This window comes from Anoplophora glabripennis, unplaced genomic scaffold, assembly GCF_000390285.2.
Source record: "Anoplophora glabripennis isolate ALB-LARVAE unplaced genomic scaffold, Agla_2.0 scaffold462, whole genome shotgun sequence".
Taxonomy (NCBI): Eukaryota; Metazoa; Arthropoda; class Insecta; order Coleoptera; family Cerambycidae; genus Anoplophora; species Anoplophora glabripennis.
The window spans coordinates 272540-292101 of record NW_019416567.1 but is presented as its reverse complement, the minus strand read 5'-3'; the positions used below and the strand labels follow the sequence as shown (position 1 = coordinate 292101).

At 32.4% G+C, this 19562-nt stretch overlaps 4 protein-coding genes across 13 annotated transcripts in view; 1 reads left to right on the top strand and 3 right to left on the bottom strand.

The window, feature by feature from the left end:
- Nucleotides 1-1273: 1273 nt before the first annotated feature.
- Nucleotides 1274-4740, bottom strand: LOC108910913 (protein cereblon). 3 transcript variants are annotated; one of them, XM_018715665.1, is made up of 10 exons: nt 4540-4740; nt 4416-4480; nt 4163-4359; nt 3820-4110; nt 3663-3766; nt 3459-3598; nt 3300-3402; nt 1837-1927; nt 1561-1777; nt 1274-1465 (listed from the first exon to the last, which is right to left on the bottom strand). In XM_018715665.1, the coding sequence occupies exons 1-9, from the start codon at nt 4670-4672 to the stop codon at nt 1570-1572; spliced, it is 1332 nt and encodes a 443-aa protein (XP_018571181.1). In that variant the 5' UTR covers nt 4673-4740; the 3' UTR covers nt 1274-1465; nt 1561-1569. The 3 variants fall into 3 exon arrangements, with proteins under 3 accessions (XP_018571181.1, XP_018571179.1, XP_018571182.1); XM_018715663.1 differs by having other exon boundaries at nt 1565-1777; XM_018715666.1 differs by having other exon boundaries at nt 1565-1777; nt 4416-4477.
- Nucleotides 4741-8050: 3310 nt separating this feature from the next.
- Nucleotides 8051-13898, bottom strand: LOC108910929 (ras-related protein Rab-7a). Its single transcript, XM_018715699.1, has 3 exons — nt 13783-13898; nt 13118-13383; nt 8051-9243 (listed from the first exon to the last, which is right to left on the bottom strand). The coding sequence occupies exons 2-3, from the start codon at nt 13374-13376 to the stop codon at nt 8876-8878; spliced, it is 627 nt and encodes a 208-aa protein (XP_018571215.1). The 5' UTR covers nt 13377-13383; nt 13783-13898; the 3' UTR covers nt 8051-8875.
- A 394-nt stretch (nt 13899-14292) lies between these two features.
- LOC108910912 (protein phosphatase inhibitor 2) lies at nt 14293-15552 on the bottom strand. Its single transcript, XM_018715662.1, has 3 exons — nt 15401-15552; nt 15089-15250; nt 14293-15031 (listed from the first exon to the last, which is right to left on the bottom strand). The coding sequence occupies exons 1-3, from the start codon at nt 15487-15489 to the stop codon at nt 14806-14808; spliced, it is 477 nt and encodes a 158-aa protein (XP_018571178.1). The 5' UTR covers nt 15490-15552; the 3' UTR covers nt 14293-14805.
- A 306-nt stretch (nt 15553-15858) lies between these two features.
- LOC108910920 (xin actin-binding repeat-containing protein 2) overlaps nt 15859-19562 on the top strand; it is a 148687-nt gene continuing 144983 nt past the window's right edge. For 5 of the 8 annotated variants that reach the window (XM_018715683.2, XM_018715682.1, XM_018715685.1 and 2 more), the window contains exon 1: nt 15859-16114. The gene's annotated coding sequence lies outside the window, so the exon portion shown is untranslated. The remainder of the gene's footprint in view (nt 16115-19562) is intronic. The other 3 variants (XM_018715684.1, XM_018715686.1, XM_018715688.2) reach the window with 3 other exon arrangements.

Here is a 19562-nt window from a genome sequence, read left to right as displayed (position 1 = left end):
CTGAAATTTGAAATCATTTGTGCATTTGTAATTCGACTTAGATGTTTAGCAATACTGTACAAAAAATAAAGTTTTGGGTCAAACAATGACACAGTTTTTTGTATTTTTGAATTATTGAATTTGATTTTTTTTTAAATTTAAACAAATTATCAACAATTACTGAAAAATTCATTGTTGCAAGTCATTTCTTATTTTTTTTTTCATTTTTGACCATGTTTTTGAACTGTGATTACACAGATTGTTTTATTTCAACAAAAAGTATATGTCAAAACAAAAAAATGATCACGAGCAGAACTCTGTACGATGATTTTTCTAAGTAGAATTTTTCTTTGAAAAAAAAAAAGTGTTTCAGGCTGGAATAAATGAATATATTGGAAACTTATTGAGTTTTTTCAACTAAAAAAATGTGTGGTTATTGAAGACACAGAAAGGTATACTTTAACCAGGTTTCGTCAAAATTAGATTATTTTTGCGGAAATCAGAAATAAAAACCGAAAAATAAGAAAAAGACCTGTTTTTCGCATTTTTCTCGGGAATTTCGAGGTTATGTTAAAAAGTGACCTCTACAAAAGTAGATGTAGATTTTTGCATGATCTACAACTTTTGTATTGAATACTTTTTTGTTTGACGTCAACTTTCGCCAGAAATCCGAATGATACAATTTTTAACAACTATTCCATCCCCAAATCAACCCTCTGCCACCCCTGCTCACGCATTTATTTTTTTTACGTTTATTATAAGCCCCTTTACCATTTCCACTTATAAAAGTCCAATTTTTTTTTCTACAATTGTAATTTGGTTGGACTATATAGAATGATGGGAACGATTATAAATAAATTGTGAAGTATGGAGCACAAAAACGAGTCTGCAATGATCTCCCAATTCAATTATGTACAAAGTATGTAGTCTACAGATTATTTGTTTTTCCCATTACCATTAATTAAAAAGTTTACTTCATGCTTTGATAGTGCAAGGCTACAGGTTAGTACAGCCTGACCAAGTTCACGTAGTCTGTGGGTTTTTTGTGTACTGACGTTACCAAACAAGCACTGGAGCTCATTCTCTGTTTGAGGTATCCGCCCTACTATTAAGGTCTCCCGTCTCTGTCACACTTATTGTGTGACCTCTTTTCACCTCTTTTCTTGATCTGCGCATCTCGTGGACAAGACGAGTTTGAGGTTTTAAATAATTGCAAAAAATTAAAATAATTTTTTTCGGACTATGTTTTATTGCAGTCACTTTAGAACAGAAAAGAACACAAATGCTGTTAATATTACCTATACAGTGTATATTTACAAGAAGCAATTACTCGTTTCATAAATTAAAACAGTTTTTTTACACATTTACTTAAATAGAAAAGAACTTGTAAAAATATAAGTAGCAGCAATAAATAATACATACATGTTTACCTCTTACAAAAATTGTTAGTCTTGACTTAATTCAACACAGGAACGACATAGAACATCTGAAAGAAAACTTAATCTCAAAAAAAAAACATTCACCTCCGAATCCGAGAAAAATCGAGGAAATTTTCGGGACTTTTACTGAAAACATACACACCTACCGTATTTAAGGTATATAATCTCTAGAATACGTCATGCGCCCGCCCTGGAAGATCTCCATTTGTTCCTCCTCAGAGGGCGCCTTCAAATGGATCACCACTTTAAATCCGCTCTTCGCTAACCCATAAAAACAATTGGGTCTTAGTATTGTACTTGTAAATCTCCAGCCCAAGTGGTTATTGCAGAAATTGCACTGCATAATCGTCCAAGCGTACCTAAAGAAAAAAAGGATAATATATTTTTTTATGAAGACGAATTGGTATGGAAATATTACCCAGGAAACCATGAGAACTGCTTTGAGGGGTTTCCTACTAACTGGAAATTTTCTGCAGACATCACAGTTACGGTTTCGTAGACATGCCCACCTGTAAAATAGATTTAACCATTACTGCTTCCGATATGAGGCCTCACATAATACTAGAGATAATAATAATAATAATAATAATAATATGCCTTTATTTTCATATAAAAACAAATTATTGAACATAATCATATAAATGGCGGCGAGATCTAGCAGAGCTACTCATTCTAACCGCCCGTTTTACAAAAAAAAAAAATACATAAATATATATACACAGAGTAAATAAACACTACTATGTTTTAAGGGTAACAATGTATTTCTTAATTGCTGTTTTAAAACTAGTCACAGTAATATTTACAGGTAATTGTAAAGTTTTACAGCATTGTAACTAAATGAGCGTTGAATTATTGCAGAACAGTGTCATGGCATGACAAATTTGTTACAGTGACGAGTAATTCTATGATGCGTGCTTGCACCATGAATTAGTTCATCACGCAAATAGTAAGGTTGTTCCCAAGTGATAACCTTGTATATTAATGTAGCCAAATGTACAATTAATCTCTCATCCAATTTGAACCAATTAGAATAATCAAAAAGTGGTGTAACATGATCATACTTTCGAACACCATAACAGAATTTTAGACAAGCATTTTGTAATTTCTGAAGGCTGTTTTTGTCTTTAACAGTAAGTGCTGGCCAGTACAGAATATCGCAGTATGTTCTAGTTGAGAGAATTAATGTGTCAGTCAGTTTAAGTTTAATTTCAACTGATAGATAATCTTTATGCATGTGATCGGAAATGTAATTTGATTCAAACAAAAAGTGACACAACCTTTGCCTTTTTATAACTGCACTCTTTATATTATAAGTATTTGCATAATTCTATGAAACAAAAAGAAGCGCTTCACATGGAATTTACCATAAAATATAGTATGTACGTAATAATAAGTACCAGCAAAAGTTAACAGTTAACAGGAATTAACAGTTCTCCTAACTGTTCCACGGTTAATTGTCTCCGGCGATAGGTAAATGCCATTTTGAAAATGAAAATGACCGCTCAACATTTCAAATAGTTTAAATTTTTAATAGATGCTTTTTTTTACTAATGGTAATCCCTTTATTCAGGTCATTGTACAATAACATGTACATGTCTGCCTCTAACTTGAAGCTTCGCATCAATCAATTTATTCGATACGTATCTAGCGTCACCCTTATGCCTGTCCTGACGGAATGGCATGATGGTGAACAATCCCGGGTTTTTGCCGAGGGATGTTGGTTCTGCATTTCATCGTCATTTGTGAGTGTGTGAGTTTAACGCTTTGCTTGGTCGAGTGTATGGCACATGTTTTTATGGCAGTCAGTAGTATTGTGTATCATGATTATAGAGTGGCACAGGGTGTATGCTATTAGGAGATTGTACTGTAAATATAACTCACCAGGATTTACATAGTTGCTTTGAATTCCATCCTTTGACATAGCAAATACCTTACTAGGGTCCGTTATTTCCATTCCACAACTGTTGCAACACATTTTTCTCTCCTAAAAGTACCATAAAAAAAAGTAACATTCAGTGATCATTAACAAAATATACTTGCCTGTTTTAAAAACCTATATTCTAATCTTAGCCTTTCTAAAGCAGAATTTAACTTTAAAATTTGCAACCGCTCTACATGGTTCAACTGATAGTTCTGGACGAACCAGTAACTTAACATTACGGGGTCCCTTGGAATATATTCTAAAAAGTTTTCAAAACAAGAAAATTAACTTAAGGATATATTACTTAAAATTCACTTACTTACCCCCTACATAATGTGATAAACCATTTAACAACAACTTCGAATAGTAACTTATCTCATATTTGTCGTATACCCACGAAGGCAGAGGGTATTGTGCTAGGTGGTACCTGAAAGCAAATGAAATTACAACAAAAGCAAGAGGAATACAAAAATTATCAACCTTCTGTACTTATAATGCTTTAAAATATCACAAAACTCCGTAGAAGTAAACAGTCTCTTTCGTTTCAACGAAAGCATTTGCGTATCACAAAGTGGCGAGGTAATTTCAGGTTCTGCGATGATTTTAATAGTGACCTGCTTCAGTCGTCCGGCCCAATTTTTTATTTCGCAGCCCGGCACCAGCTTGCACCTTTGCCTGCCCCTCGCTTTGATATTAAGGACGTTGTTTCTCATTTGAGTCTCGAAAATTTCCATCGTCACTCCAAAGTTGTAAATGCCGTTGAAGTGTGCACTAAAAAGTTATAATCATTATTTACTAAACTGACCACGTTGTGGGAACTCACTTTGCACATAAAAGTACAAAAACGTTATTTTTCTCTATAAAATTTTGCATCATAGTAGTTTCAACATAATTGTTCATTACCAAGGGGAGGGTGAATCCAGGAAAAACCATAGTTGTGGTGTATATCGCCAGAATGTCTATAATCTCACCATCGTCATAGAGGGTATAGCCGCTGACATTGTTTAACTTGCCCAAATACTGAAAAAATTAAAGTAGTTAAAAACAATAATAAATTAATTGTGAGTGATAGTTACCCTATGAGTAGTAGGCAGATCGGTGTCAAATTGACCATTGTTGGATCCTGCTGGATTCTCATCTTCTAAAACAGATGTTACAAAAAAAAATAATGCAAATTAATTAAATAACAAAATTTATCACCTGAAGAGTCTGAATCTTCCGTATTCGAATTTGACGATTGAGTTATGTGCCCGTTTTCCATTTCACCAGGGGGTACATAGTCTGGATCGTTGTCATCATCTTCACCCCAATTTTCGGGATCTGGATCTGACATTATTTACTTCTTATTTTTGTTTGTAAATAAAACTACGACTTTCACCGACATTTGCGATGTAAACAGTGTTGCCACCAATCTAGGATTGCCACTTGCCAGATGAATTTTTAGTTTTAGAAAATCACAAATTAGTAGTTGCCATTGCTGCCAATAAAAAAATCAGTAGAAATCAGTAGATAACTTTAATAACTTTTAGCCGTATTCGTTTGGCAATTATTTCCAAATCTGTGATCTGAACTCACATTATGGTCTGAGGTATTTGTCTAGTCTTTGAGTGTGGTCTAATTTAAAAATTTGGAAATATGATTTTATCAGATTACGGATTCCGAAGTCACTGTCGAAGCTAATATACATGATTATAGTAAATGTGGAAGATACACAGACTTCTAAGTATATTTGTGGGAAGATAAAAATGAGAGGACTGTTATATCTAATGATAACTGCTATACTTAATGGCAAAGGCCTTCGATTCCACATAAAATGGTAAAAAACGACCTGTATCGTAGGTACCAAAAAAAATAGGACCAGTGACCAGTACGTATAGGGCGAAAGTAATATAAAAAGTATAATAAATAAAGTTAGGGTCACTTTTGAACAGTATGCCATAGTGAAACAACCAAGGAATGATTTATCTATTTTAGAGGCACGATGATAGATTGTTTAAGTCTTCTACGACTAGAGTATATTTATTATTTTAAATCACTATTTAATAATAACCAATGACATTGTTGAATTTATAAAATCAACCAATCAACATAAATTTTCAAATCGTTAATTTTGACGTTGTTTGTAGACGTCAAGATCTAGGGGGCATTACGATCGACGTCCTTAAATCTAACGAGTTTATCATTATTATATTTATTACACATAATACTTTTATTACCCTATTTCCTATTATAACAGTTTAAGTAACAATTTACCTCTTTATTTTAAGGCATATACTTTCTTAGATTGCGCTACCCTTTTTCGCGTGTACGGCCTAATTTCTATCAATGAGGACAATTAGATGGACTTTTTTGTCAAATAATAAAAATAATGCTAATGTATTTTTAAACAACGCAAATGAAAATTTATTACCTATAATAAATATTTCAATGAAACAAAATACATTATTTTATAACGTTTATAATAAACACAAACATTAATAGAGCCTTTTATTTTGTTCATACAACTTTAAAATATAGTAGAGATCGCCCTTGTGCTATTTGTTACTAAGCAATAAGCACGTAGACAAAACAAAATACTGAAAAATGTCTGTTTTCGTTTTCGCAAAAATTTTCTGAAATGAATTCAGTAGATTTTGAATAAAAAATCAATCTACTGAAAAATCAATAGATCTAGTAACACTGGATGCAAATATCCCCAAATCCCAGGTTAGGCAACATCATGAACAATTATGCCTAAAATTACCAAGGCCACTTGCAATAAGGTGGTCTAATATTCTTCAGGTCACCTTATTTCAGTGGCGGCTCGTGACATTGAGAATAGGTGAAGCATATTTATTGATTGATTAAAAAAAAATTAAAATTTTCAAATTTTCAAGGTCAAACGGCTTTAAATGAATCTGGAAATTTTAGTTGCATTTGCAATATTACCGAAAAACTGACGTTGGCGAGAAGGATTTTCTTTTAGATTTTATAAAAAATAGAAAATATTAGTTCGGCTCGTGGACTTAATGATAGGTACAGATACAGATGTTAAGCGGGATTGATAAATCCCTCCTTATTCCACACGCCCGATTTTACACTCGCAATTAAACACGGCATACAAAAAAGTTTTTTTAAATAAACACATCCACACAATCACTTACACTCCGAATACCATTCAATCCGAAACTTCCGAACATACACTTTGTCTTTTGACCTCCCCCTTTTTTCCACATCGAGAGAAGGTACAAGTCTTTCGCAATTTAAAAAATCTTTTTTGTCCTCAATTTTCGGTCTGGAAAATGGCATTTCCAATAAAATAATACAGGATCGTGTATAGGAAACATTTCTACAAATTATTGATATAAAACAAATATTAATAAAGAACCATTATAACCGTGCATACTGGGCAACGTATCGTATACTGTTTACACACGATAGACAGGCGATGCGCGATGACGAAGAGAATGCTGCATCAACTTTTGCTTTTGCATCACTCATTCTCAAAGGCCGTAGTTTACACATGCGTTGGCTGCCTCGTTGCCATGACAACCGCCGTACGGTGAGCTACGGAGAGCAGCACTAGCAGCAGATACATACCAATTTCAACATGAGTCACTTGCGTAGTATACGTTGTACGGTAGGTTGATGTTCGCGCTCAACGAAGCCAATGATTTTTTAGAAGGCGTTCACCGCGGAATTATTCTGTTTATTTCTGCATATAAGACAAACAAACACAATACATTTTCAATATAGAATTGTACCTAAATTATAAGATTTGTATAAAATTTAAAATAATTTTAAATTGCACAAACGGAAATTTTAGGTGAAGCGGTGCGTCACTTGCGTCACCCGACGAGCCGCCACTGCTTTATTTGGACTAAAATCTTTTAAGATAAATGGAATTACCCATTATTTTTAAAATTTCCAAGGCCACTTACAACAAGGTGGCCTAATATTTTCTAGGTTTCAATTTTAACAAAAAATGCCAGTAACCCACGAATTAATATTTTTAAAATTACCAAGGCCAATTGCAACAAGGTGGTCTAATATTCTCTATAGTAGGATCGTATTCGATGCAAAGTAGAGCAAAAAGTTGTCGGTCTTTTATCAAAGGAAAAGCGTGTCATGAACCATTTCAAATTTAAAATGAAATTGAATGTTAAATTCTGAAATACAGCTGCATTCGCACTGTGTTCTGGTAGTAGCTGTAGTCGTCCAGGTGCATCGAGTGTACGAAGTGATCAGTTATACGTCAAATACTAACCTGGCAAGCTTGGTCGTTAGTCAGAGAGCACCTCCAAAAAACAAGTAAACAACAGTGGCACGTACAGAGGTAAAATGTTGTACATATGTGGAATTTAAAAAATAAATTGAATTTATAATAAATTACATTTAAAATAAATAGTTTATGAGAATAAAGGAATTTTTGTAGGAACAAGGGTGCCAGATATGAACTGATCCCCTTGTCCCTTCATAATGAATAAATTATTCAATTTCTGAAACCTTTAAAAGCGGACTGCATTGGATCCCTTGACAGGCAATGATTTATTTCTTTGCATGGAATATGATCCTAATATAGGTCATTAATTTTATCTAAAAAAAGTGCTAGTAACCCATGAACAAAAATATTTTTAAAATTACCAAGGTCAGTTGCAACAAGGTGGTCCAATGTTCTCCAGGTCATATTAATTTTGTCTTAAATCCTTGTTAAGATGTGCAATAAAAAACATTTTTTTGTATATATGTTTATTGTAATATTATCAATAATATACAAATTTGTAATATTCTACAATATAACTCATCTCAAATAGTAAAATAATGGAACATAACGATTTAATGCAAACTAACTGTGTACAAAGAATGTGTTTTAAATTTCCTGCCCTCTAATTACCATCGATTTCAGTAACCCCGAACGAATTATACTACTAAACACTCTGTAACCAGTAAAACTATCGGTGATGTTGTTCCCACAGAACAATACGGTGTTGAGAAAAAAGTAAAACATATTTCTGTTGTACTATTTATAAAAGAAATATTGATATGGATTATTAGCTACTTAAAAATAAAATGAAAATTATATTTTACAATCTTAATTTTTCTTTTAAATATATACGATTAAAATTATCTCAAATAACGTTAAGGCAACTATAATATAAATAACCTCTTGTATACCTTATTTACATTTGAAAATATTGCGATATATAATTCCAACAGAACAAGCGACATGGAAAAAATGTACAGGATTAAATTTAAAAATTTCGCCCCCGATCTTGGGGGCCTAGAAAGCAATTAATAGTCTACGCTTAAATGGTTTCTTCTATCTATATATAGAAAAAGATATCACAATTAAACAAGCAGAGAAACAAAGATCATGAAAGGAAACAACTTTTTACTTTTACGGTATAAAAAATAGAATTTCAACGGAAAATAAATTAGACCAGCTAAGAAAGTCCACTGTTAAATTTTGTTATGACGATCTTCAAGCAATGCGACCAAACGTCAAAGAAAACTTTGGCCGCACCGACAAAACCAAGACAACTAATAAATCTAGAATTTAGCAAGCGCAACTATCACCGTTACTGTTAGGTTTCTGCGTGTTGGTTAGTTTTATCTGATCGGGGAACTCGTTGTAGAGATCCACCGTCGAGTTTTGCTGGGCGAGGGCGTTCTTGGCGATGGCTAAAAATGCCTGCTCCACGTTCAGGCCCTCCTTGGCGGAAGTCTCGAAGTAAGGGATGTTGTTCTTGGATTGGCACCACTGCTGCGCCCTTTTCGAGGAGATAGCCCTAGGCTCCAGATCTACTTTGTTTCCTAGCAGCACAAACGGGAAGTTCTCGGGTTCTCGCGGACATGCTTGTATTAAGAACTCGTCGCGCCAACTGTCCAGAGATTTGAACGTGTTCGGGGCAGTCACGTCAAACACTTGAAATAAAAAAATTAAATTATAAATTGCGTTTATTCGTATTAGCAATATAATTAAAATATAATTCAACAGAGACGGCAAAATTCAAGATCCAATCGTCCCTGTAAATATTAAGATTAAGATAAATACAGGTTTGATAAAAAAGTAATGGGAATTTTTGTACTGTCAATTTCTAGGCAGTTGCCACGCTTAGTTTGTGTTAAAGAAGGCCTTTGGCAACGATACTATGTCACAGCTTATCAATGGTACAAACGTTTTTAGGAAGATCAAGAAGACATTGAAGAGATCTGGTCAAATGCGAAGGTCCTTCTAACCGTTTTCTTCAACTACAATGGAATAATTCATCACAAATTTTTACTGCTTGGTCATATAGTTGACAAAGAATACTACCTAGAAGTTTTGTGTAATTTGCCTGAGACAACCAGCAGAGAACGACAAGAAGACAAGAGACAACTCGGGGATTTCGCACCACAACAACACACCGGAGCATACCGCTTTGCTTATCCAACAGTTCTCGATAAAACGCAACACCGTTGTGACTTTTTCTTTTCCTATTTCCCAAACCCCAAAGAATACTCAAAGGACAACATTTTTCAACAATACATGAAATACCTAAAGCGGCGTTCCACATTTCTCAAACTGGAAACTACGGTCGCAAAAGTATATATATATATCACTTTGAAGGGGATGGGATAAAAATTGATGATTAACTAAATACTTTCTGAAAATGTAACAATTTCGTTTCCGTTACTTTTTGATCAAACCTCGTATTAAGATAATACTTATAAAAGTAAAACATGTATACTGAAATAAGACACATTAATTTGTAAGTATTACAAAATATTTCTTTAGAATACGTATAGAAAGGTCTTGAATTCTCTAAAAGAGGAAATAGATAGAGAATTTTTTATTTTAAGAAGCTTATACAGGGTCTGTTTGTAAAGTAATGAGTCGCACTTTTTTGTGACGCGATTATATGTGAACGTCTACGTAGTGGTCACATCACGATGAATAAAACTTTAGAGCAACGCAACGTACTGATGTAAAAGTGTCATATTCCGAAAAATTTTTAGTTGTTGAACCTATTCGATCAATAATTTTTTTTTTAAATGTGACACATTACTTTCCGGACAAACCCTGTGTAATATAACTGTGTTATGTGTTCATGAAATTAGCTCAAAATAGTCGAAAGATATTAAAGATATATTTTTTTTCTTTTTCAATTTGAACACCCCATATCTCGAAAACTAAGGTTTTTTTTTGACGAAATAACATACTAGTACTGATTGTTATTACTCCATAAGTTAAACTAAGCTGCATAGTGCCAAGTAAAAAAAAAACTTCGATTTATGTACAGAAACAAGGATGTTCTGTGGCTGAAAAATATGTGGCTTATTTATATACATTTTCCTTTCATAACAGTAAAAAATTAATTTTGCTTTACATCACAAAAATCATTTACTACCAGTACAACAAAGGAAATTACTATTGTATTATTTTGGGAGGATTACACATGAATTTCCTGATGATTTATGAATAAAAATAGGCCAATAATTGACCACGTTTCGATATTAAATAAACATAGTTTAACTATATTCGTCATTATTTTTTTAATTTAAGCAAGATTTTAAGAAGCTATCAAATTTTAATGATTTCAGAGAAAAACCTATCCATTACTTACATCATAGTGTACCGAAAGGACAAGATGCCATTAAGAAATACTGATTTATAGTTTCTAGATTGAACAAGTACCGTAATCAATGTTCTGGTTTGCCACAAACTGGCAGTTTAAGGTGCCAAATTGTGCCATTTGTATAAAGAAAATATAATTTAATTACTGCTGTATTATACATAGAAATAGTTTTAAGGATATATATTTTTTTTCAGGTTTTGTTAGTTTCCAATTTATATTTAGAGAAAAAAGGTAGACATAAATAATATTTCAAAAATTTTATCACCTAACGAGGTATAACATTATATGGCAACAAGATGGTGTGTTGCCTCCTAGTTCAAGACTACAGGAGATTTTAAATGAAATTAGACAGGTACATGGGGAACAATAAAATGGCCATCCAACATTTCTGGTCTCATCCCAATGAATACATTCTTATGGGAGCATTTAAAAAAATTAAGGTTATTGTTCAAGAGAAAGCAGAGAAATTATGATCAATGAAAATAATATGATATAAAAATTTAGTAAACTTATATAGATTTCACATTGAAAAAGATGGGGTCTATTTTTATAAATATATTTCTTCCGTTTTGTTATAAAGTCTTAATTGTTATTTTTTATTCCTAATTAAATACAAATTATCTTTCATTCAATATTCGATACAATTTGTTTATGTATATTTGTACAAATAAAGTAATTTTTTAAAGATATCACTTTTCGTGGCTTACTGCGATTTTGCATGTAAACAAAATACATAAGAGATAAGTATTATACATATAATATATTTTTGAAGAGCTCATAATTACAGCCTTTTCATTGGTGTAAAAATACAGGATGGCCAAAATTTTAATAGACAAACTTCAGGAATGTCTCGAGGAAAGTACCAAACAACAAAAATTAACATCACTGTGCTCTATGAACATAGGCGCGAAAGTCACCGTTTATGAGGTACAGGGTGTTGAAATGAACAAAAATAAAACAATTTTTTTTAAAAATCTGGAAAACCGCTTCATCAAATTTATCCAAATTTGGTACACATTTTTTTTCAAATATTTCTCCTAGTTCTGTACGCACACAGTCCAAATTCAAAAACCAGTGGCGGAGAAACAAGGATATCGTTTCCCTCTTTAGAGTAAAACTTCTANACATTTTTTTTCAAATATTTCTCCTAGTTCTGTACGCACACAGTCCAAATTCAAAAACCAGTGGCGGAGAAACAAGGATACCGTTTCCTTCTTTAGAGTAAAACTTCTACGCCACTGAATTAATTGGTAATATGAATACATTTTATAATGGTCTGAAACATTACGGATGAAAAAACATTCTTTTATTTTTGTCGAAAAGTGAATGGTTTACGAGTTATGAGACATATAATCCAAGTAAACAAAACGTTGAAAGAAGGAAAAATAAAATGAATTTGGGTGGTCCAGATTTTAATAGACAAATTGATTTAATTTACGTTTACTTTACTTGTTCGTGTTACTTGAAAGTTGATTTCGACATGTTTACTATGATAGTGAAAAATGTGTACCAAATTTGGATAAATTTGATGAAGCGATTTTCCAGATATTTAAAAAAAACTGTGGAGACTTTTTGCACCTATGTTCATAGAGCAAAGTGATGTTAATTTTTGTTGTTTAGTACTTTTCCAAAGTTTGTCTATTAAAATCTGAACCACCCTGTATATATGGTTTATTAAAAAAAAGTTAGGCCCACATATTGGAAATAAAACAGTTCGTGATATTTAAATATTTAAAAACTTCTGTAACTTTTAATCCTACATTTTTTTCACATCTCGAACATTAACAGAGGAAAAGGATATGGCAATTTTCATGTGACCACACTGTAACTGGAGTATTGGGACACAATAAATAAAGGTGTGTGATTTGTTAAGTTTTTAATCTGTGTTTTTCAAGACTGACACTTTATTGTCAGGATATTTAACCATAAATAAGATTACTTTAAACAACAAAGCATTCATATCACATTACTCATACAATGTTTTTATAAATAAACTTGAAATATATTTTACAACCTGCAAATATACGTAAGTTCTAAAGTTCATTGAATAAAGATTTAATAGAAAATAACTCATTTAATAAGCAGGGAAGAACTTTGGTGTACACAAGAAATGTTATAGTACAAAGTACAAAAATACATAATGTATGACTGAACTACTTTACTAGGTTTTATATGCTTACCTAAGACACAACAGTCCGCCCCCCTGTAAAACGCGACACCCAGCGACTGGAATCTTTCCTGTCCCGCAGTGTCCCAAATTTGCATTGTAACAGTTCTATCGTCAACAGTAACTTCCTTTGTTAAGAAGTCAGCACCTATGGTGGCTTTATATTGGTTAGAAAATTTCCTATTCACATACTGATTCATCAAGGATGTTTTTCCAACGCTAGAGTCACCCAAGATTATAACTTTCAGTAGAACTTTCTTCCGACTAGCCATTTTTGTCCTATGAATGAAAAACAAAAATTTTTAACACAGTACAGTAATTTTTTAGAAAACTACTAGGTGCGTGGTGATAATTACTTCTGGTGATTTGCTTCGGGTATTATTAAACTATGACATCAGATATTCTGAAAAAAATATGGTGAAATTTTTCTTGAATATCAGCAAAAATTAAAAATAAGTTTGAGAAATTCTTAATTTTTGAACTGGTAGATTTTAAGGGGCGTGAATTCTCAATAACGTAAAATAGCACCCATATAACTGACTCATTATCAACTTATTGACAATGAAAATAATACAATTATGTATTGTCAGCTGATTTCTTTCACAAAAGAACATGGATGAAATATAATTCGTAAGTCCACTGTAATGATACTATGCGTTATGTTTCTTTTTTACTTACGTTTAAAGTAGGTAGTTTGTGATGTTTCCAAAGGTAAAAAAATATCTTTCTACACAAATAATTTACTGCGTACGACGTAAAACAGAAAATGGCGTTTTTACTTTTCCTTGTTTACCTAGGGATTTAATTTTGTCACTAACGATTTGCGCCATCTTTGGAGAGTTCGGAAACTCAATAACCGGGGGATTTTCAAAGTAAATTGCTCAGGAACGAATGAAACAAAAATTTGTTTTAAATCTGTATTTTGGCCATCATAAAGTTAATTTTTATACATTTAGATTTATCTTAAACATTTATTTTTTATTCACAATTATTATTAATAGATCTGCATTTTTACAACAAAATAGGATCTTGGGGTGGTACAGCTGAAGAAATATGTCTTCTAATTTTATTTAATACAACTAAAATATATTTTTTATAATATTACATAAAAGTTTATATTCTTCCATCTCAGTACACTCGCACTTATATTACCAATTTTATGTGTGTTTCTTTAAACGTAGGCGAATATATAAAGGGCGTCTTTTTTTATTAAAGTATCAGAAAAACAAGTTGCCATTATTTAAATTAATATTCGTACACAGCCAATGCAATTGTTAAACAGTATGGAGTGATATAAGGATTGCCAGCTTAAGAATAAAAAGAAAAATTAAAAAAGAACCATGTAAAATATATTTCAGTGTAAGAAAACGTCAAATTACAATAAATATTCATAAATAAGAGAAGTTTCATAGATAAAATTACTTGGTAGTCAATTTCGCATGGCACATTTTCAATTTGATTCATGTTATTTTCTTGGAAGCACATAATTTATAAAATAAAAATCATAAGCAACTACACACTTAAATACTACTTTCCAAAATTAGGCAATCCTTAAATATAATTGAATAAATAAAATATTACAAAAAGAAAACAATAAATATATATAACTTACAGAGTTCATAAGTGCTCTGTATTAGTATCGTTCATCACAACATATGGAAAATCATCTACTAAAATAAAATGTTTATTTCGGCAGAGAAATCAAAATTGACTGGTGTTAGCGCCGTTGTCGTTATCCTCATCGTCTTCCTCTTCTTCCAGTAACTTTTTTGCCAGCTGCAAGGCTTGATATTCGTTATAATGCTTTTTTCTCTTTAATTCAAATTCCCTCTTTCTCTGCTTCTCTTCTTCCGTCAGTTCTTCCTCGTCTGAATCATCTGAATCTACTAACATTGCCTTCGGCGGTTTATCAGCACCTATTCTTATTCTACAAAAACACAAAATTTAAGATATTATTTTAATAAATGTGGGGTATGTAACATACTTTTCTGCTAGCTCTTTGGCATCTAAGCCATCGATACTATCTGGGTCTGCATAATTGTAAGGTGTTTTCGGTTCTGCGATTTTCATATGACCATAATCCTTCCCAGGCGGATGTAACGTTGCAATTATATTCATTTCATCCCATTTTGTCTCTTTCGCCTTTCTAAAATACAGGTATATACAGAATACAGTTTAAGGTTCGATTATTTATGTTAGCAGTGTTAGTCATAAATTGGAATTCCTAACCAAAAAGAGGGTAGGGTCAAGAAAGTTGAAGAGAAAATAGAAAAAAAACCTGAAATATTATTCTCACTTGGCATTCGGCTGTGATTCCTGCTTGTCAAAGCTGCTAGAATTTTTTAAAATGCCTTTTGCAGGCCTCTTTTGTAAATTATCTGCCATTGTAGAGCAAAAATGTCAGACTTGTCAAAATGTTGACATTGTACTTAGAGTGACTAAATTATCGTCCACAGCAGCATATATTATACAGTAAAATAAAAAAATGTGGTATATCTACTTATTGTTACTATATTTGAACGTATAAGAAAATATTATTCTCCTATAAATAAACTGTGACAATTATGTATTTAACTACTTTAACTCAAAATAACAGTTACTCTTCATAAAAATATTTTTGTAGCTTTAGACACAGTAAAATTGGCTTGCGAGATAAGGCGCATGCGCAGCGACATCATAAGTCAAATTTACTGTAATAAATGTATTCATCTTTTCAAAGTTATTATAAATACTCCATATAAATGTGAAACAGTAGTGACGAGTCTAATAAGAATATTTGAAAATGATGGGGCAATGAAAGTTTTCGATTCACTTGCACAAGCTATTTAGTATTTAAAATTTTAAACACATCCGCTGGCGATGCGCTTGCGCGCATTTATTAATAGCCAGTTTCAGTATCAAATTTCTGTGAAAATTTTCAGTCTCATTGTTTGTGTGTAGGGGTGTAGTCGTCGCCGGTGTATTAGTGCAGTGCCAAATTTTATCAAATCGAAGAATTTTATAGAAAAAGGTAAGTGGAACGAACCATTTTTTATAGAAACTAAAACTTTACTCTGTTTGCCTTTACTGGGGAAGACGAAGTCGAGAAAAACCTTGAATTATTTCTTTTGTTTCTTGCTGCCCAAAAGGGTGGATGCATTAAAAAACGTTGCTTATTTCCTCACAGGCGTGACCGATAGTTGCAGTTAAACCAATTTTCTGCCGTTTCAACTAAAATTGAATGAACGAGCAGAATACACCCAGAAAATTCACAATTTTAAAGTCTCAAACTAATCTGCAAACGGTTTTTGCATTGAGTGTTTACCGATATAGTACTGGATGCTATATTTAGTGACTATTTTACAAAAAAAAGGCATGAATGTAGGCCTTTAATCATTATTTTCAAATTCCTTTTATGCTACTATGGCTTACCCGTGTGCAGATTTGCACTTGTTTTCCATGACTTGGTTTTGGTAGTTATGTCAAAGGTAGGTACCTGGATTTTCATTGTGACAATTTCGTCATTCAAATCAACATTTCAGTACCTATTTGGAAAGATTAAAATGGTGTATTTTGCGTGCAACCTAGGGGAATTATTGCCAGCCAGAGATTTGTTTGATTTTCAGACCGGTTTTCTTATTAACCTGGCGATGCCAATAGTACCCACTAGTGTGTGTTTGCATACGTTAACGAGGACAAAAAAGAACCGAAAGGACCCTTGCAGTTTGCCATAGTACCATTCTTCAGATAAGTAGGCATTGCATGAAGATTAAAATAATTTTTAAACAACGGTAAACGTTTGTTGAAAATGTCAAATATTCATAACACAGACGTTTTTTTTTCATTTAACATATTTGCTTTACCTGTTTTGTAGGTGGATACCTATATATTCTAAAATTGTTGATTTTGAAGGATAGGTGAATTGTGAAATTGAATTTTATATCAGTGCAACAGGACAGTGTCTAAAAATCGACATCACCTTACATTCTTGGAATTCTTCCAAATTTGCTAAATATAGGTACTCCTCATTCTTCTGCATTCCGTGAAATAAATCATAGATTAAGTTGAAAAGTAAGCGTAAACATGGTGTTTAAAATAAAAATGTCCTAATATTCGAAATTGGTTTGTAAATACGTCTTCAAAATAACTTTGTCGATACATGCAGCAAGCGCAAGCCTTCTTGTCGGACGAGGGTAAATAAACACAGATGTTAGTTTTAATTTGCAGAAAACGTTTCTCATCAACTGCAGCGAACGTAAAAATTCATATTTAACCGGGAATATGAAAACAGCGGATTCACACATGGTTTATTTTGGTAGAAGGCGTTCGAGTCGGAGATCCTGAAAAAATTTAGGTATTACTAACTAGGTTTGTGTATCAGCGAAATGTTGAAAGTTGTTTACTAGTTACTTGTAATTTTTAACGCAGTTAAGGAGGTTTCTAATATGGTAATCGTTTAACCTGTGCGGTACAAATCGTATAAAAACGCAAGTATGGCGAAGTCGCTGGGTCAGGTGTAAATTGGCCTGGTGCTGAAGCTCGAATGGGTTTTTTACGTTGCAATGGTCACATCGTAGTACTAAATTTATCGTTTCGCTGTAACATCAATGAAAATATGAAATAATGGCGGAGTAGTGTAAATAATACTAATTTTTGCGATTTAATAGTAAGTTTTGTAACTAAATCAAACCCTCTGCTTCAAAACTGTAGATCTCTTTTAACATATTTTTAATAAAACCGTTTAAAGATTAGGAATAACCAAAATGACATGCAGTGTAAATATTTATTTTTGTCCAATAGTCATATCGATGTCTGAGGTAAGCTGAATTAAAAATATTTGGGAAAAACTTCTTTATTTAGTTAGTCAAACTTATATGATTCATTGTTACCATCAGCCAAACCAAATATTTGATATTTTTATTGCTTTTAAATTTATGATATATGATAAGGCCTATCGGAATTCGAAGACGAATTTACCTATCGGAGACTTGATCAGTGAGTCAGACCCCTTTATTTTTATTGCCTACTTAAAAATCCTTTACAAACATTGTAACCCAGTTGTTATGGGTCGAAAAACAAATAGAAGCAAACGTTTAGAATCTGTAACCATAAAAAATTATATTTTTCTAAATTTAAATAGATTTATATCATTAGTTAATTATTTAATTACTTATTTTGTGATGTACAGGGTCTTCGGAAAATACATGTATAACATTTTATCAAAGATGCCTTGACTCGGAATAATTGCCACCAATATCGCCCACTTTAGCCGCTAGAAGGCTTATAAAAATTCATAAAAAATATTCGTCTTTTTTTTTGGAATAACTCAATAACGTGTCCATCGATTTTAGTCGTATTTCGGATGTCAATTTCTACATTAAGATGTTTTTTTATGCTGTGCAAAGTAATTTTGAGAACGTACAAAATGTTTGCTCGTTTGAAAAATTCTGAATACGTGGGCTCTGCACAGCTCGCTCTACATCTGTAAAATGTTGCAGCGGTGGTCGTGGTTACATTTCAATAGTACTTAAAATAAAACTACCCAATCATATTTAATTTTTTTTTTCAGTACTTTGTGTCTAAATTTTTCCGCACTGCCTGGTATGGAAGTCAAGAGCCGCTACTGTATTTTTGTACATTATTATTTTAAGATTAGCAGGCTTAATTTGAATAATTTGTAAACTTCTTTTGATTTTAGCGAATTTTTATTTCTGGATGTGCAGTATAGCCAGAAATAAGTTATTTAATTATAAACAATTAACATAGTAACTACAAAAACGAAAATATTATAACAAGGTATTCAAAATGGCCGCCGCATAAATTAATTCGACGCAGAAAATTTAAATGAAGCCTCCGGATCGTTTCCGCTTTATTTTTCAGTGAAACTGTTGCATTTACAATTCGTCTATGCAGTTCCTCTTTACTGGAGATGAATAAACCATAGATTTCAAGGCACCCTTCAAAAAGTAGTCGCGGGGAGTTAAATCCGGTGAACTACCAGGCCTGTTTATCGTGTTCCCTGCCCATTTGTTGTTTAGGATATTGTTCATTACAAAAATCTGACAGTTAGAGGGAAATGGGCAATCAAGCCATCATCCATAAACCTCATGTAATCTTCTAATAGATTTGGTAATGTTTATTGCAGAAAATTTAAGTAACTCTCTCCGATTTGGAAGAACAACAGGACCAAGGATAAAGTTATCATTATCAATGACTTCAATCTAGAAAATTTTGAGTTGATGTTGATTATGCATACGTTTAGTAACATGTCAGCCTCAATTTCTGCTACTTTTTCTCGCTAGGACTTGATGGAACAACGCGGCAGATGCGTATAGAGATTCTAAAATATTTTTTCCTGTAGAAACTGCTCATCCAAAAACAGTTCTGATTTACCAGAAAAACGACGGAAAGTTGCTTTTTCATGTCAATATATTATGCTATGATTTCGTCAGTCTTTCTCTCAAGTGACGTCACAATAT

Bases quoted from the DNA above. Each gene is read 5' to 3' on its own strand.
- LOC108910913 (XM_018715665.1), bottom strand. From the start codon at position 4,672: ATGTCAGATCCAGATCCCGAAAATTGGGGTGAAGATGATGACAACGAT. The intron at 3,767-3,819 runs GTTGATAATTTT...ATTTGCTTTCAG, and splicing joins AAGCATTATAAGTACAGAAG to GTACCACCTAGCACAATACC. The intron at 3,403-3,458 runs GCAAGTATATTT...TGGTACTTTTAG, and splicing joins AATATAGGTTTTTAAAACAG to GAGAGAAAAATGTGTTGCAA.
- LOC108910929 (XM_018715699.1), bottom strand. From the start codon at position 13,376: ATGGCTAGTCGGAAGAAAGTTCTACTGAAAGTTATAATCTTGGGTGAC. The intron at 9,244-13,117 runs GTAAGCATATAA...TTTTATTTCAAG, and splicing joins GGCGGACTGTTGTGTCTTAG to TGTTTGACGTGACTGCCCCG.
- LOC108910912 (XM_018715662.1), bottom strand. From the start codon at position 15,489: ATGGCAGATAATTTACAAAAGAGGCCTGCAAAAGGCATTTTAAAAAAT. The intron at 15,251-15,400 runs GTGAGAATAATA...CCTGTATTTTAG, and splicing joins GAATCACAGCCGAATGCCAA to AAAGGCGAAAGAGACAAAAT. The intron at 15,032-15,088 runs GTATGTTACATA...GTGTTTTTGTAG, and splicing joins GCCAAAGAGCTAGCAGAAAA to AATAAGAATAGGTGCTGATA.